The 15,874-nt window shown below is 45.1% G+C and overlaps 1 protein-coding gene across 1 annotated transcript in view; it reads right to left on the minus strand.

The window, feature by feature from the left end:
* Nucleotides 1-1,047: 1,047 nt before the first annotated feature.
* LOC138960213 (titin homolog) overlaps nucleotides 1,048-15,874 on the minus strand; it is a 40,231-nt gene continuing 25,404 nt past the window's right edge. Inside the window, exons 6-7 of the mRNA XM_070331995.1 lie at nucleotides 4,825-5,037; nucleotides 1,048-4,569 (exon numbers count right to left, since the gene is read on the minus strand). Of these exons, the coding sequence (XP_070188096.1) occupies nucleotides 1,317-4,569; nucleotides 4,825-5,037 (3,466 nt within the window). The 3' untranslated portion in view covers nucleotides 1,048-1,316. The remainder of the gene's footprint in view (nucleotides 4,570-4,824; nucleotides 5,038-15,874) is intronic.

Consider the following 15,874-nt stretch of genomic DNA (forward strand, 5'->3'; position numbering starts at 1 on the left):
ATAAGTGTAATAATTAAAAGAGATAAAAAATAGGTGTGCAATTGAATTTTTTTTTTAAATTGCATGTTCTCTTAAAAAAACAGTCAGAGGAAAGTCATGCAGTTGCAGCAATGTGCAACACGAAAAAGCACTCCATTCAAGTTCAAACACCTGTGGATCTGCTCGAAATAAGTTGTGCATGTATTGCATGAGCGTTTCCCTTCAAATCGTATTTAAAGAAAACGTACCCCTCCCATCTACTCCCGTGTAAATGACACTTACGCCCCCCCCCCGACACTGAAAATCATCACACCATTCCTCAGAATATTGATGGATAGTCTTGAAGGTTTGGTATACTTTTATTTTATATAAAGCACCGTTACACGAGTGAGGCAAAAAACAAAAAGGTGTAAAGCAGAGCTCTGACCAGACATATTTTGATACGGACATGCCTTGGGAAAAAGAAAATATGTGTTGGAGTGGGGGTGTAGAGAGGGAACTGCAGCAGTTAACCAATTGTTTTGTTTTCACTCATTAAAACGCAGGAGTGCTTTGGAAATATGGCAGAAATGGAATAGAGCATTAAGCTGAGCTGGTAATTCAGATTTCATTTGTTTTAATCGGTAGTTGATACGAGGTATGTTTTGCAGAAAAGGGCGTAACAAAAGGAAATGGAGATTCTAATCCAGTGTTTTTAATAGGTGGTCGAGTTAGGAGATGTCCTCAGAAAACAGGCGAAAGGGTGTTTTTCTGATTGGTATGGGAAGAATGGAAAAACACAAATCAATGAGCTATTGATCAAATCAGACAGTCAAGAAGTAAAGAAACATTTTTGGAAGGAGGGCGGAGAAGAGAGAAAGGAAGACAGCGAGACAGAAATAAATGAAGAAGAGCTTAGCCCTTAATACAATGTTATCAGAGCATGAGAAAGAGAGAGAGAGAGAGAGAGAGAGAGAGAGAGAGAGAGAGAGAGAGAGAGAGAGAGAGAGAGAGAGAAAGAGAGAGAGAGAGAGAGAGAGAGAGAAAGAGAGAGAGAGAGAGAGAGAGAGAGAGAGAGAGAGAGGGAGGGGGGGGGGGGGGGGTGGGTGGGGTGGCTGAACGTAAAGAAAGGAAGAAAAGGAAAAAGGGAGGAGGCTGTCAATCTAAGGTCCGACAGATATAGCAAATAAAAAAAAAATAAAAAAAAGTGTGTAGCTACCTTTAAATTCAAAGCTTTGACCTCTATTTTTTCAAGCTAAAGTATGGGAGATGAAGGATTTTGTACACACAAAAAAAGCAGGAAAAGATGACAGAGGAAAGAGTGTAGCTTGCATCCAACATTCTGACGGTTAGCCAATCTAAGGTCTGGGAGATGAAGGACTTCGACCGGTCATCCCGAGAGGCCCGCGTCTCTCCGGACTGCACGAGGACCCTCGATCACCTCGCGTGGCCGCCTCGAACATTCTCACGTTAGCCTTCACCTTGGAATCAATGGGCGTGACCCCACCGGTGGCGGCAGCTTGCTCAAAGAGGTGCACGTTGGCTTTGAACTTAGACGGAGGCATTCCCTCTTGGATGTGGCTTCTGATGGCGGCCCGGTCCACCTCCGCCTTCTCCTTCTCTCTCTCCAGCTGAGCTTTGGGGTCGAAGACGGATGCCGCCTTGCTGGGCGTCAGAGACTTCTCCACACAGATTTCCACGTTTTGAGGGGGTCCCTTGTCCTTGATCACGCCTAACTCTCCGGCCGCCGCTAGATCCATGTTCTTCTCCTTGACGAAGGTCCTGGGTACTGGCCTGGGGGACAACACTGGTTTTTCTGGCGCGGGGGCTTTCTCCTGGAATGCTCTAGGTGTGTTGTCCGAGCTCTCCCTCAGTTCCCAAGGTTTGCTTTTAGGCTGGTACTGGATAGGCGCATTCGCAGCGTTGATTTCCTGAATGGTGCTCCACACCTGAGAAGCGTTGTTATCCATGAGGTCGTCCAGGCGTGTCAGCTTAGGAAGAACGGGTGGTGGGACTTTCTGCCGGTCGTCCCCATCTGCTCGCTGCCTCTCCACTCTCTCTGCCTGCCGCCTCCACCTCACCCTCCGGCGAGCCGAGCTTTCTCTCTCTCCTGCAAAGAGTGGGTCAAAGACAGGCCTCCACAGTCTTTCTGGCGAGGTTTTCGTTTCCGTGGTGGAGCTTGGCTTCTTGGGCTGAACCTCAGGCTCCTCATACTTCAGGTAGCCAAGAGTTCGCTTGGACACGTAGGGACTAATGTCCAGGTCACTGATCATAGGTGACTGATCGTCTCCAGTCTGACCGGAGTACTGACTGGTATCCTCTTCTGCGCAATTGTCCTCAGCCTTCGCCCTGGGAGGCAAAGTTACGGGTGCTTTGACGTAGGGTGTCCCGTTTATGATGATAGATGACGGCTTGGAGTCCTTAATCTCAGTCCTCTGAATACGGGCTTCCATCCTGTCAGCAGAACTGCGTCGCTGCCCGGGACCTTGGCCGAGGACGACTTGAGGTTTGGGAGCTCCTGTGCTTGCCGCTTGAACCGCATTGTCCTCGCATGCCGATGCGCTCTCAGATCGTGTCATCTTTGGTGTTATGGAGTCCTCTTCAGCAGCAGGGCTTCTCTTTCTTTGCCTCAGGACTTCTCTCCGTTTGCATTGGCGTTCAATGATTTCATCAAGACTGTTTGCATCCAGAACCCTCCCGCTTCTCGTTATGATTTTTTCCGGCTCTCCGGCTCTGATTGGCTTTTCATTTACTGACGAATCTCTTGACCTTCGAGCTGGTGAGGTATTGTCTCCATCGGCATCCTGGCTGTCAACATGGACCTTTGCTCTGCCGGACATATCTTTCTCATTTGTGTGCGGCTGTTTCTCCAACTGTCTAGGCCTCACATTGTCGCCATCTTTGGTCGCATCGTCTTCAAGCTTTTGTGGTGCTCTTTCGTGATCTACCTGGGAAGCATATTCCGTGACTTTAGTGCTGATCTGTGTGACACTGTTTTCTTGCCTCTCCACTCCATTTTCTGTGCTGTACGCGCTAACAAATTTGGAAATATTGTAAGATTCTTGCTTCGTAGAACACCGAGGTTCGTCATCAGCACCTTTAGCTGCACTAATGTCATCAGCTTTTACTGATTTCTTTGCAGCTTGCTTCAACATAGGGTCTGCATTTGCTGTTGGTTTTGCATTGGCTTTCATCTCCTCCCTGGATTTAGCTATGCAGGTGAGTGTTTCCAGTTCCAGGATGTCGTCCTTCATGAAGGTCAGCTTCTCCAGCTCCTCTCTGCGCTGTCTCATCTTTGAGCAGCGAGCTTTCTCCGCGAGCTCCTTGTCGAGGCCAGGCTGCTTCTGAATGAGCTCCAGAGAGTCCTCCAGCCGCTTTCTGAGCTTGGCCAGACGCTTGCCGGCTTCGTGGGGTGCGATGCGATCTTGCTCCCCGTCCCCTCCCGCTTGCTTCGGGTTCTTCTCTCTGTCGCCTAGAGAACCTCCAGGCTTGGAAGAACCGCAGGTACTGCCCTTGGATTTATCGCTTTTCTTACATTCGTCTTCTGCTTTGATGGCGCGAAGTACAGCGGAGTCGTACTGTTCTTCATTCGTTCGTGAGCTTCTCTTGGATCTTGAACCTTTGGAGCCGGTCGAACCTCTGGAATCTGATTTGTGCAGGGTTTTGGATCGCTTTTTGCACACGCGCGTGTCAGAAGTCTTCTTGGCCAGGTGGGACACCTTGGTCTTGGAACGCTTAACTGCCGGTAACGGGGCGTCACAGGGCCCGTGGCTGTTTCTGGAGTGTTCCAGCTCACGGTCCACGTTTCGCTGTCGCCGGGCAGCCTCCTTGTGTACCTTGGACTGGGGCTCAGCCGCTGTGTCCAGCACGCTGGAGGAAAGCTTGTAGCTCGTGACCTCGGGGTGAAGCAGCTCCTGTTTCAGACGCTCCACGATCTTGCCCTGGGAGTCTGCTTCTGCCATGAGATGTACAGGTGTGTTAGCTGTATCTGGATGTACGGGTTGCTCTTCCTTGCTTTCCAATGCAGCAACGGCAGCGAGAGTTTTGGTTTGCTTCTCCTGTTCGGACGGACGACTGCTGTCTTGCATCTTCCTCTCGCTGAGAAGCAGCTCTTTGACTGCGTTCACGTACGTCGTGGTAACATCTGTGATGACGGCCTCAGGTTCACCTCTTTTATGTAGGACAACGCGTTCCTTCTTGTGATGATTACTGGCACTCTTGACGTTGTTGCCATGGGTCACCTTCTGTGTCTCGCCGTCCACTCCTTTGGCTTGTTGCTCCGGGTGCGCGAGGAGTGTGTCCTTGCGGGGCTTGACCGGCGGAGGAGTCTTGGGCTCTCGCGCTGCAGGCACAGGGTACTCTTGTCTAAAGCGAGGAGAGGGTGTTCTGTATCGCCTCGGAAGATTGCCGGCACTTTGGCGGACTAGTTCTGCGTTGTCTTTGGCCTCATTGAAGCTGGAAGTATGCTTCTGCTTCTGTTGCTGCTGCTGCATCATTTGCTGGTGGACCTTCTGCAGTTGTATCTGCTGCTGATGCTGATGGTGGATACTTTGGGTGTGGGAGTAAGGATAGTGCTGCGACCTGACGTCCTTCACGTCCTTACTCTCTTGCCTGGGGAAGACACAGAAACGAGCACATTCAGTTTAGTTGATGTATTATCGTTTTATGTTTATTGTCAGTAGGAATAAGGATTGCGCTTTGCATTGCCGTCTTTGGCAATAGTACCCCTCGCCTTTCAATGTCGTTGTTTTGCTGCTGTCGTTGCTGTTGGGTTTGTTGTTCACTGTTAGACTTAGGCTAGGAGCATGTAAGCGCCCTTTATCTCCCAACAGAACAAGCCCTATAGCCTAGACCATGTGTACTAACCTGTTTGATCCGCTGTTTCGCTTGTAGCCGGGTGCGGAGGCGAAGGAGGGGTAGACTGGCATAGCCTGGATGTTGTTCCAGGGTCCCACTGAGCCCGTGTCGCAGTCCCATAGGGACTGGATGGGCGTGCGCTCGATTTCCAGCCCAGAGCTGTGTCGCTTCCACACTGCCCGGGGAACAACGCGGTGGCGGTACGGGGGCGGGTTGTTGTACCTATGCAAACAACAAAATACCAAAATATGAAAGATTCGGTTGGTTGGTTGGTTATGCCTTTGACCCCGTCCGGGGCATAGGCCGCCAACAAGAGCTTTTATCTCTTGTTGACGTTTCGAAAGATTCGGGGAAAGAACAAAATACCAAACTGTCAAAGATTCCAGGAAAGAACAAAATACCAAAATATCAAAGATTCGGGCAAAGAACAAAATACCAAACTGTGAAAGATTCGGGGAAAGAACAAAATACCAAAATGTCAAAGATTCGGTCTGCACGCGATGTGTAACAAGTGAGGGACGTGTGCAGGGTGATACAAAACTGATAACACTCACTGCTCACACGAGTGCAAGCAAGAGCTTATGCTGGCATCAGCGCACACTGGTTCACAGTTGCACGGGGTAAATTTGGGCGAAAGTCGTTATTGACCATTTGTTTGTGAGTAGATCGCCAAAAAACGCGAAGAGTCGCTAGTTGGAGGTCAGGTATTGCGTGAAAGGCAAAGAAAACCGGTCAGATAACGCGATTTGTTGTTATTAAGAGGGATCCCAATTTTGTTGGTATACTTTGCTCTTCAGTACACGAAAAGGAAGGTACAATATTGCGATACCTATTAATAAAGACATATCCCGTTTGACGACCTATTTTCTTTGCCTTTAAAAAGCAATATTCTGCTTGATAACACAGATTGCCACTGGTGCCTGTCAAGAACTGAATTCAGCAATATATTTATTTCCATTGTATACAGGAATTTTTATTTTATTTTAATTTTATTTTTTTACGTTTTTATTTCTTTTTTGTACACGACATCAACATCAGACAGCAACATCAAACAACATCAACCATACAAAACTATGCATCTTAAAAAAAAAAAAATTAAAAAAAAACCATTAAAAAAAATAAAAAAATAACGAAAACAACGGGAAAACACACTAAAGCATACAAACACACAGCCCATATTCAATACATTTCTAAACAAGAAGAGCAAACGCTCGATCGAGTCACTTTCGCAGTTCTGAATATTATATGAGGCATCAGATGGACAGGAAGAAATTGCTATTCACAACACAATGAGTCACGTTCACATAAAATTTGAGCCCGGTCACTTTTATAGTTTCCGAGAAAAGCCCAACGGTGTTGCCGAACAGAAAAGGCTAGTTATCTCCCTTGTTTTTCTGATAACGTTCGTAAAAGGCTACAGATGTAAATACTTTGATGTAAAGAATAATCCTACAAAGTTTCAATCACATCCGATGAACTTTGTCAAAGATATAAAATGTCTAATTTTTCCTTTGACGCTGACCTGTGACCTTGAAAAAGGTCAAAGGTCAACGAAACCATCGTTAAAGTGTAGAGGTCATTGGAGGTCACGACTATGAGCCCGATCGCTTTGATAGTTTCCGAGAAAAGTCCAACGTTAAGGTGGTGTCTACGGACGGCCGGCCGGCCGGCCGGCCGGACAGACTAACACTGACCGATTACATAGAGTCACTTTTTCTCAAGTGACTCAATTATATATATATTATGTAAACAGTCATTGTACACGGGAATTAGTCAGAATGTTGATTGTGTTAATATGTGTCCAGATGTAGGGATAGTCTAATTCAATCAAGCTTGACCAGATCTGAGAAAGACCGGCACGGTTGGCCTAGTGGTCAGTAAGGCGTCCGCCCCGTGATCGGGAGGTCGTGGGTTCGAACCCCGGCCGGGTCATACCTAAGACTTTAAAATTGGCAATCTAGTGGCTGCTCCGCCTGGCGTCTGGTATTATGGGGTTAGTGCTAGGACTGGTTGGTCCGGTGTCAGAATAATGTGACTGGGTAAGACATGAAGCCTGTGCTGCGACTTCTGTCTTGTGTGTGGCGCACGTTATATATATGTCAAAGCAGCACCGCCCTGATATGGCCCTTCGTGGTCGGCTGGGCGTTAAGCAAACAAACAAACAAACAAACAATCTGAGAAAGTAGTGAGTGAAACTGTACTCAAGAGAAGGATTGTGCCTTGACAGTTACTTTGGTTCCTTCTGGTGTAAATGATAGAATATACCATCACTACGGATCTGTTCAGACTTTTACGTGGGATGAGAACATCCTTCACTGATTGAGCACACATCGGAAACAAACCGAAGGCCACTTCTTGTGTGAAACGAGATTTTTGTGTGGTGCTAAATTAAATGTGCAGGTTTATATATGTGCGTGCGTGCGCGCGCGTGTCAGTGTGTGTGTGTGTGTGTGTGCATGCTCGCTTGTGTGACTCCCTGTCAGGGCTTGGCATAAGAATCTTTAGAAACACAGTTTGGTCAGTCTCAGGGAAACGGAAAAGAAAGATAACTGGTTCAGGATTTCAGGCAAGATAAAAGGGGGAGTTGTTGTTCTTACTGTCGTCGATGTTTTACATTTAACCTTCAGAACGACAAGGACGATAACTGCACAAGTCTTAGATGGAGATAAACATACGCGAGTTGTTCTTCGTTGACCTTTACTTTAATCAGTTAATGACATCAAGGTGCTTGCTTATTTTGTGGCATCGGCGATATTGACACCGATACGGTAATTAGCCTATTTTTTATTTAGGTCTGTCGGCGTCGCGGCTGCGTGGGTAGCTTTCGAACACGCAATATCACACCGGTGACACTGTGACGGTTCCCCTACGCTTTGTGTCCGGTGCCCTGACCCTTTGTGTTCGGTTCCCACTCGGTTCCCACACGCCAAAATTCGCGGACAAAACATCCATTTATGGTAGTATTACGCAATGTTGCTCTCTGAGAATGGTCTTGTTAGATCTGTGAGTGTTTACACTACATGCCTAGGTGCTGTTGGATTGAAGGTTTTTGATATTTTAGCCGTTATTAGGTAGAATGCCTTCCACTTTACTGCAAAACTGCATAATTCGTAGCATCGGCAAGAAATATCCTACCAAAAAATGCCTGCTTGGAACTGTCGTTGGTCCAGCAAAAAGTTCAACATGTCTGTAGCAGACAGCCCAAGTTTCAAGATTGTAGGGCCATCCAAACAGCCGTAATAATAAAAACAACAAAAGTAGTCAGTGAAATTGGCTGTGTTCGGTCCCCACACACTTTTGTGACGTAGGCGTGACGGTTCCCATAATTCATTGTGTCGGTCCCCACTTTCTGTGTCGGACCCCACTTTCGACCTAATTTCTCTGTGACGGACCCCACAACCAGCCTATTTTGTGTCGGTCCCCACACCTTCTTGGATTTATGACTTGCCGGTTACTTGTATCATTGTATTCATTGAATCTAATTGTCTCGGAGTTATTTTTCAGCAAAAACCGGCAAGGCAGCACCTTTTGTGATACCAAGTAAGTCAGATGACATCAGTATGTGTGTGTATGTGTGTGTGAGAGAGAGAGAGAGAGAGAGAGAGAGAGAGAGAGAGAGAGAGAGAGAGAGAGAGAGAGAGAGAGAGAGAGAGAGAGAGAGAGAGACTAACTTTATTAGTTTATGCCACAAATAATATATAACATTATTTATCTCTGGGACGGTTCCCAGTATACCAGCAAATTATGTGTTGATCCACCCACACCTTCTTGAACTGGCCTTCCCAATATCTACTCTTAGTCTTAAGGCCTTGGAGATAGGCAATTTGGCACATTTTTAAAATAATTGATCCACCTGTCGTATGTGAGATTCAGTTTTCAGAGCAAAATGCTGCCCAGGGACTTCTAGTGGTGATTGAAAAAAAAAAAGAGTACTTGCCTGTGTCAAGTATGTGTCTTTATCCACGCTTGTTGTAAGAGGCAACTTTTCCCAGCTCCTTGTGTTCATGACTGCTTTCTCTTAAAATTAATCCAAGCGGAGCGCGGGCGGAGCCCGCGCGTTGCGAGGTAGTTTTTTTTTTCATCTCCCAGCACTGAAAATTTTTTTGCCAAGTGGTGTCTGTCTGTGAACATTGTTCTAGAATTCATCTTTTAGCACAATATTAGCGACACTGTTTGGACAATTCTATTAAAATTAGGCGTACAAACTGATTTTGTTTCGGGGAATCCTCTCAGAGGATCAGAATTTTCATATAATATCATCGGAAGCTGTTACAACGGGAAAATGTGAAACTTTTGTCACTTTTTAACATGGAATTTCATCTTTGAGCGTTTCAAGCGGACTTTAATAAAATAGTTATTTGCGAATTAAGCAGCGGAAGACACTCACCGGTTCAACATGTGTATGGTCATTAAACCTCAAAACATTTCAGTAAGTGGTTTAGACAAACACCTCCGACATGTGAGGGTGACTGGTTTGTAGCTGAAGAGTTTTTTTTCTAAAGTGTGTTCTAAATACAAATGACGTACTGGTAATGATGTAATGAGTTGTTCTAATCTTGTTCTTGGAACTCTTGCTGTTCCAAGCTTGTTCTTAGCAAGTCTTGGTGACGAGAACAAAGACTATCAATGAAATCTTTAGAAATAACCTCTGACAACGACGACGATGACGACGACGACGACGATAACAACAACAACAACAAATGACATCGACGACGACGACGACAACAACAACAACAACAACAACAACAACAACAACAACAACAAAAACAACAACACGAGAACAACAACAATCACGACAACGAACATGACAACAACAACACCAACAACTACGACGACAACTACAACGACTGGGTTATGATGACATCACCAATGATTTAAAGGCCGTTAAAAAATCGTTAAATCCTATTTCTTCACTGATTCTTATGAAATGTTAAAGGTAGGTTTGTTGTCCCCAACTTATTTTCACTCCATACTTTTCCAGAAGAAAAACATAATTTTGGCAGTTAAAAACCGTTAAATTTTAATTCTTCATCGATATTTATGAAATTTTGTGGGTAGGTTCGTTGTCCCCAACTGATTTTCACTCTATACTTTTCCAGAAGAAAGACATAATTTTGGCAGTTAAAAAACGTTAAATTTCAATTCTTCACCTATCTTTATGAAATTTAGTGGGTGGGTCCGTTGTCCCAAACTGAATTTTAAGACATACTTTTCCAGACAAAAAACCTTATTTTTGGCAGTTAAAAACCGTTAAATCTCAATTCTTCATCGATATTTATGAAATTTTGTGGGTAGGTTCGTTGTCCCCAACTGATTTTCACTCCATACTTTTCCAGAAGAAAAACATAATTTTGGCAGTTAAAAACCGTTACATTTAAATTTTCACCTATCTTTATGAAATTTAGTGGGTGGGTCCGTTGTCCCAAACTGAATTTCAAGACAAACTATTCCAGTCAAAAAAACTTATTTTTGGCAGTTAAAAACCGTTAAGTCTCAATTCTACACCGATATTTATGACATTTTGTGGGTAGGTTTGTTGTCAGATTTGACATGATGGCAGAATTGAAAGTGTGAGATATCCTGATGTTTCACAATTTATGCTGCATAATTCAGCCCCATAGGCGCTTGAATTTTAGGTGGAGTTGGGTTTTTTTTCAGCCCAAACTAGTAACCCCCACATGGTTTTCATGTCCCTTTCTGAGAGACTTCAAGAAGTTTCAATTTGACGTCATGATTAGCCTGCCGCATTAGCAAGTATGAAAACACGTCATCGATGACACATTTTAAGACAGAGAGAGAGAGAGAGAGAGAGAGAGAGAGAGAGAGAGAGAGAATCATGTACACACAGATGGACGACTTCGCTTGGGGTATGTACTGCCCGGCAGTACACATCTACTTTATTACTTTATGACAGTCAGAATACAATGGAACAAGGCTACATAAACCCTGACAGCCTACGACAACGGCCCGACTAAGGCTCAACACCGCGCCAATAAATTCAGCATTGGGCCAATGTTGGGCCATGATTGCTCCGTTTTCGTAGGCTATCAGGGTCAAAGATACATATTGGTAAACTAGTAAAATACATGTTCAGCATCATCAGCAATACCACAAAAGGATTAAAACAAGAAATTCCTCCGATAGGAACTACACCCCCGTCAAAGGGAAATAACCTTCTCAGTTGGTGGCAGTGAGAATGGTTATTTCCCTTTGACCAACGGGGGTGTCCGTCTATACCAGGCCTTGTATAATTTTAATCCACCAATAACTCCCTAACCGTGTGTTTGACTGGTCCCAATTTTTGTAAGGACCGTCTCAGGAATGTATAGAACCTGTTCACCAAGTTTGGTGACGATCGGTCCGTTCATTCTTGAGATCTACTTGCGAACACAAACACATCGAGTGAAACCTATACACACCCCTATACCGGGGGTGTAAAAATCCTATTAGCTGTATGTCAGCGGCACAATGCAACCAGAACCAGCGTTTATGTGGAGTGATCGGGTACTGGTCACTACCGCGAGCGTCACTACCGCGAGTACCACTACCGCGTCTCACACTAAAGTTGTGTTTCCGTACCCGCGATAGCGTTTTTCCAGCGGTGCGACGAAAATCAAGCACATAGAAAATGACCAGGAGTGTTTCCACACGCGCGACGCGTTAGCGGCGCGACAAGCGGCAAGCGACGCGATTTTTTTGAAAGGGTCCTGGAGCGATTTTTTCGCGTTGTCGCGCGGCAACGCGGGAGTTTACAGATTTTACCGCATGTTTAAAACGCAAGTACGGAAACACGTCACGCGTTTGCGCGCGTTTTCTTTTGTCGCTGCCGCTGTCGCGGGTACGGAAACAGAACTTACCGCGAGTACGACACTACCGCGAGTACGACACTACCGCGAGTATAACACTACCGCGTGTCACACTACCGCGAGTATAACATTACCGCGTGTCATTTTATGACTTCCATGGCTGAAGGCAAAGGTTGAAATGTTTCCTTGAAATATAAAACAAAAAGGCCTGGTCTGTTCTCTGAACACTAATTCAATGTTTGTCATGCTAACCAAGAACTCAAAACGATCAGAACACACTATCAGAATACATATAGAATGGGTTGCTTCCAATCAAAGCCGTTAGAACACAAACTCACAAGAAGTAAGTTTGCATGCGTTCTCTCTACGGTTATGGTACTCGCGGTTGTGGTACGCGCGGTAGTGTGACACGCGGCAGTGTTATACTCGCGGTAGTGTCGTACTCGCGGTAGTGTGACACGCGGTAGTGTTACACGCGGTAGTGTCGTACTCGCCGTAGTGTGACACGCGGTAGTGACGCTCGCGGTAGTGTCGCATAACCGGAGTGATCTGGAAAGGTGTCAATCTCTCTCTCTCTCTCTCTCTCACTCTCTCTCTCTCTCTCTCTCTCTCTCTCTCTCTCTCTCTCTCTCTCTCACATACACACACACACACACACACACATACTGATGTCATCTGACTTACTTGGTATCACAAAAGGTGCTGCCTTGCCGGTTTTTGCTGAAAAATAACTCCGAGACAATTAGATTCAATGAATACAATGATACAAGTAACCGGCAAGTCATAAATCCAAGAAGGTGTGGGGACCGACACAAAATAGGCTGGTTGTGGGGTCCGTCACAGAGAAATTAGGTCGAAAGTGGGGTCCGACACAGAAAGTGGGGACCGACACAATGAATTATGGGAACCGTCACGCCTACGTCACAAAAGTGTGTGGGGACCGAACACAGCCAATTTCACTGACTACTTTTGTTGTTTTTATTATTACGGCTGTTTGGATGGCCCTACAATCTTGAAACTTGGGCTGTCTGCTACAGACATGTTGAACTTTTTGCTGGACCAACGACAGTTCCAAGCAGGCATTTTTTGGTAGGATATTTCTTGCCGATGCTACGAATTATGCAGTTTTGCAGTAAAGTGGAAGGCATTCTACCTAATAACGGCTAAAATATCAAAAACCTTCAATCCAACAGCACCTAGGCATGTAGTGTAAACACTCACAGATCTAACAAGACCATTCTCAGAGAGCAACATTGCGTAATACTACCATAAATGGATGTTTTGTCCGCGAATTTTGGCGTGTGGGAACCGAGTGGGAACCGAACACAAAGGGTCAGGGCACCGAACACAAAGCGTAGGGGAACCGTCACAGTGTCACCGGTGTGAATATGTGGGTGTTATTGCTGCATTCGTATCCGTCTACCGGAGTGCAAGCGCGCTCGTGTCAGTGTGTGTTTGCGTGTGACGTGCCTAGCGTGTTTGCGTGCGTGCGTGTGTTCATGCTTTTTGTGGGTGTGTATTACCTTTAATTTTTTTTAAAATATATATCATCTGCCACAGACGGGCACAAAATATGCAGCGCTTGTCAAAACATGTTGCAATGATCGCGCCTCCCACAAAAACAAAAAACAAAAAAACCGACAGCTTTTGAACACACACAGATACCATTCTGATCATCATCGCTCCACGGCTGTCGCCGAACTCATTATTTTGACCTGAGGTCAGGATGACACAGATACGTACATGCAGGTCGACAGGCAGAGAGCGAGGTTCACTCATGTGAGTGATCGCACACACACGCACGCACGCACGCACGGAAGCACAATATCCCACACAATGGTACGCACGCATCCACCACACACACACACACACACACACACACAAATCTTCGTTGCAAAACACATGGTCAGACATTTTTATGTCGTACATTTTCTACAAAGAGAAAACGACACTGCAAAAGCCTGCGGTAATATTTTTACCATTGCAAAAAATGGAGGCTATATTTGTTCGTGTTTTGTGGTGTTATGGACAAGCGAGAGAGCGCAGACTGCTTCCGTGTACTGAAAAAGAGACAAGTCCATAAAACGATGTGTAGTGTCAGATTTGAGGGCGGTTTGTCATTTCCCGGCCTTTAAACGAAGCACCCTTTTCATTGCGTAATACCGTTTTGGCAGTAAAGAGAAGTAGAGCAAACGCGCCAGTGAGGGATGGCTCCTATTGTTCTGTCTGTCGGTAGTTTTGTAACTTTTATATATATCATCTGCCACAGACGGGCACAGACGGCCTTGTGTTTATTGCGTGAGTTTGTTTGTTTGCACTGTTCTGGTTGAAATGTCATCCGTTTTTGTATCCTGCCTTAAGTTGCACGGAGCTTGAATCTCTGTCTCTCTGTCTGAGCCATGAATGTGGGTTTTGTGGTGTGTGTGTGTGTGTGTGTGTGTATGTTTGTGTGTTGTGTTGTGTTGTGTTGTGTGTGTGCGTGTGTGAGATTTCTTGCTTTCCTTGATCAGTTCATACGCATCACTCTCTGCTTCAGTCGCCCCCTTCTGTGCATCTGTGATCTCATGTACGTGTTTACACCATTGATTACCCTCTCTCTCTTAACCGTCATCCGGAGAATTCATTCCCACTCAACATCATTCTGCGTCAGTGCTTAGTGTTAGTAGGCACCAAGATGTTTTTGAAAAGACAATCACCTTGGTGACGAACGCAACTAAAGCAGTCACCCGACACTGGTTGTTTTCGAGTTATTCATGAATCATGTTCGCTGTGACATTTTAAGAAGCAGCCTTTGACTTTGATACTTACTGATGTTGTTGAGCTCCTCAAAACCTTGACCGCTCTCGAGTGACATAGAGAATACTAATAATAATACGAGAATATATAAGGCGAACATATCTCACCACAAGGCGACTCAAGGCGCACAATATATAGCGCGAACCACAATTGACTGTGCTCTCCGCGCTTTACATATTAATGTCTGCCGTGCGAGATGGATTTTTTTTGCACAATATATCACGCATTCACATCGGCCAGTAAATCTCAAGCCATTATGGCGAATATTTACTTGTCACGGCCTATTATTCCAAGTCACACGGGTATTTGGTGGACTTTTCAAAATTTGTATCTATGCCTATACATTTTTGCCAGGAAGGACCCTTTTGTCAATCGTGGGATCTTTAACGTGCACACCCCAATAGAGAATACTACATGGCTTGCTGTGTGATACCAGGTTTATACGATTTAAAAACCCCGAATTAAAATGCTACCGAAAGCGAGCTTTTTGATATTTGAATAAAAAACACCCACCAACAACGATTGTCAACCAACTATCACACAGCAAGCCATGCATTCTGTTTTTCTTACACTGTGTAGGGGAAGGGAGGGCAAGTCGACCCCCTCGGGTATGTCGTCCCCCCTCGATTTTGAGAACATGACACTGCAGGGGTGATTATCATCGATTTCATAAGCCCGAGTTACCCAACCTGAATCAGTTGAAGAATAAAAATGTCGAAAAAAACGGGCCCAGCAAAGCGGTAAGTCTTTGTCAATTTTGATGGTTTCCACTCTAAAATTGTTGCACGAAAAAAAACACAGTCAGTGGAGGGAGCCGCTGATTTGTAAAATGCACCAGATCTGCAAAAAAGCTTTGGCTTTCATAACAACTAGTCGAAAGTTATAGATCTCAGGCTATCCCAGGAACAATGGTAAATAGCAATGTTCAGCGAGTACCATGATCGGGTAATTCGTCCCGCCCTAGTGGTAGGCCTATTAAACTATTTCACGTTCACGCAACCAGAAATGGGCGACACAAATCAATTAGAAGTCCAATTTGTAAATATATTTTCCCATTTGCTTCGCTTTGAACCAGAGCAACTAATAAGTATAGATGTTTGAACATCTATTCCTTCAAATACTCACCCTCCCTGCATAGCCAAGACGTCGATCGACTTCTGACGTAGGCCGACTCATTATGACGTCATTCTCACTTCCGATTAACAAAACTGACACAGAAAAGTTACTTCAGTCAATTTCATATGTCGAGGTGATGCTATTGGGTAATATGAACAACCTTTTCCACCTGGACGAATTACCCGCCCCCCATGGACGAGTTGCCCTCCATGGAGGGCAAGTCGTCCATGCTTCAGGATTTTTTTCTTTTATATTTTATTTAAAAACCGTGCCAGTTGGATCGTTCATATTCCACACAACGCTTATAGTGGGGCTCGTATGTTACAGAATCAATCAACAAT

This window comes from Littorina saxatilis, linkage group LG2 (genome assembly GCF_037325665.1).
Source record: "Littorina saxatilis isolate snail1 linkage group LG2, US_GU_Lsax_2.0, whole genome shotgun sequence".
In the NCBI taxonomy this organism is placed as follows: domain Eukaryota; kingdom Metazoa; phylum Mollusca; class Gastropoda; order Littorinimorpha; family Littorinidae; genus Littorina; species Littorina saxatilis.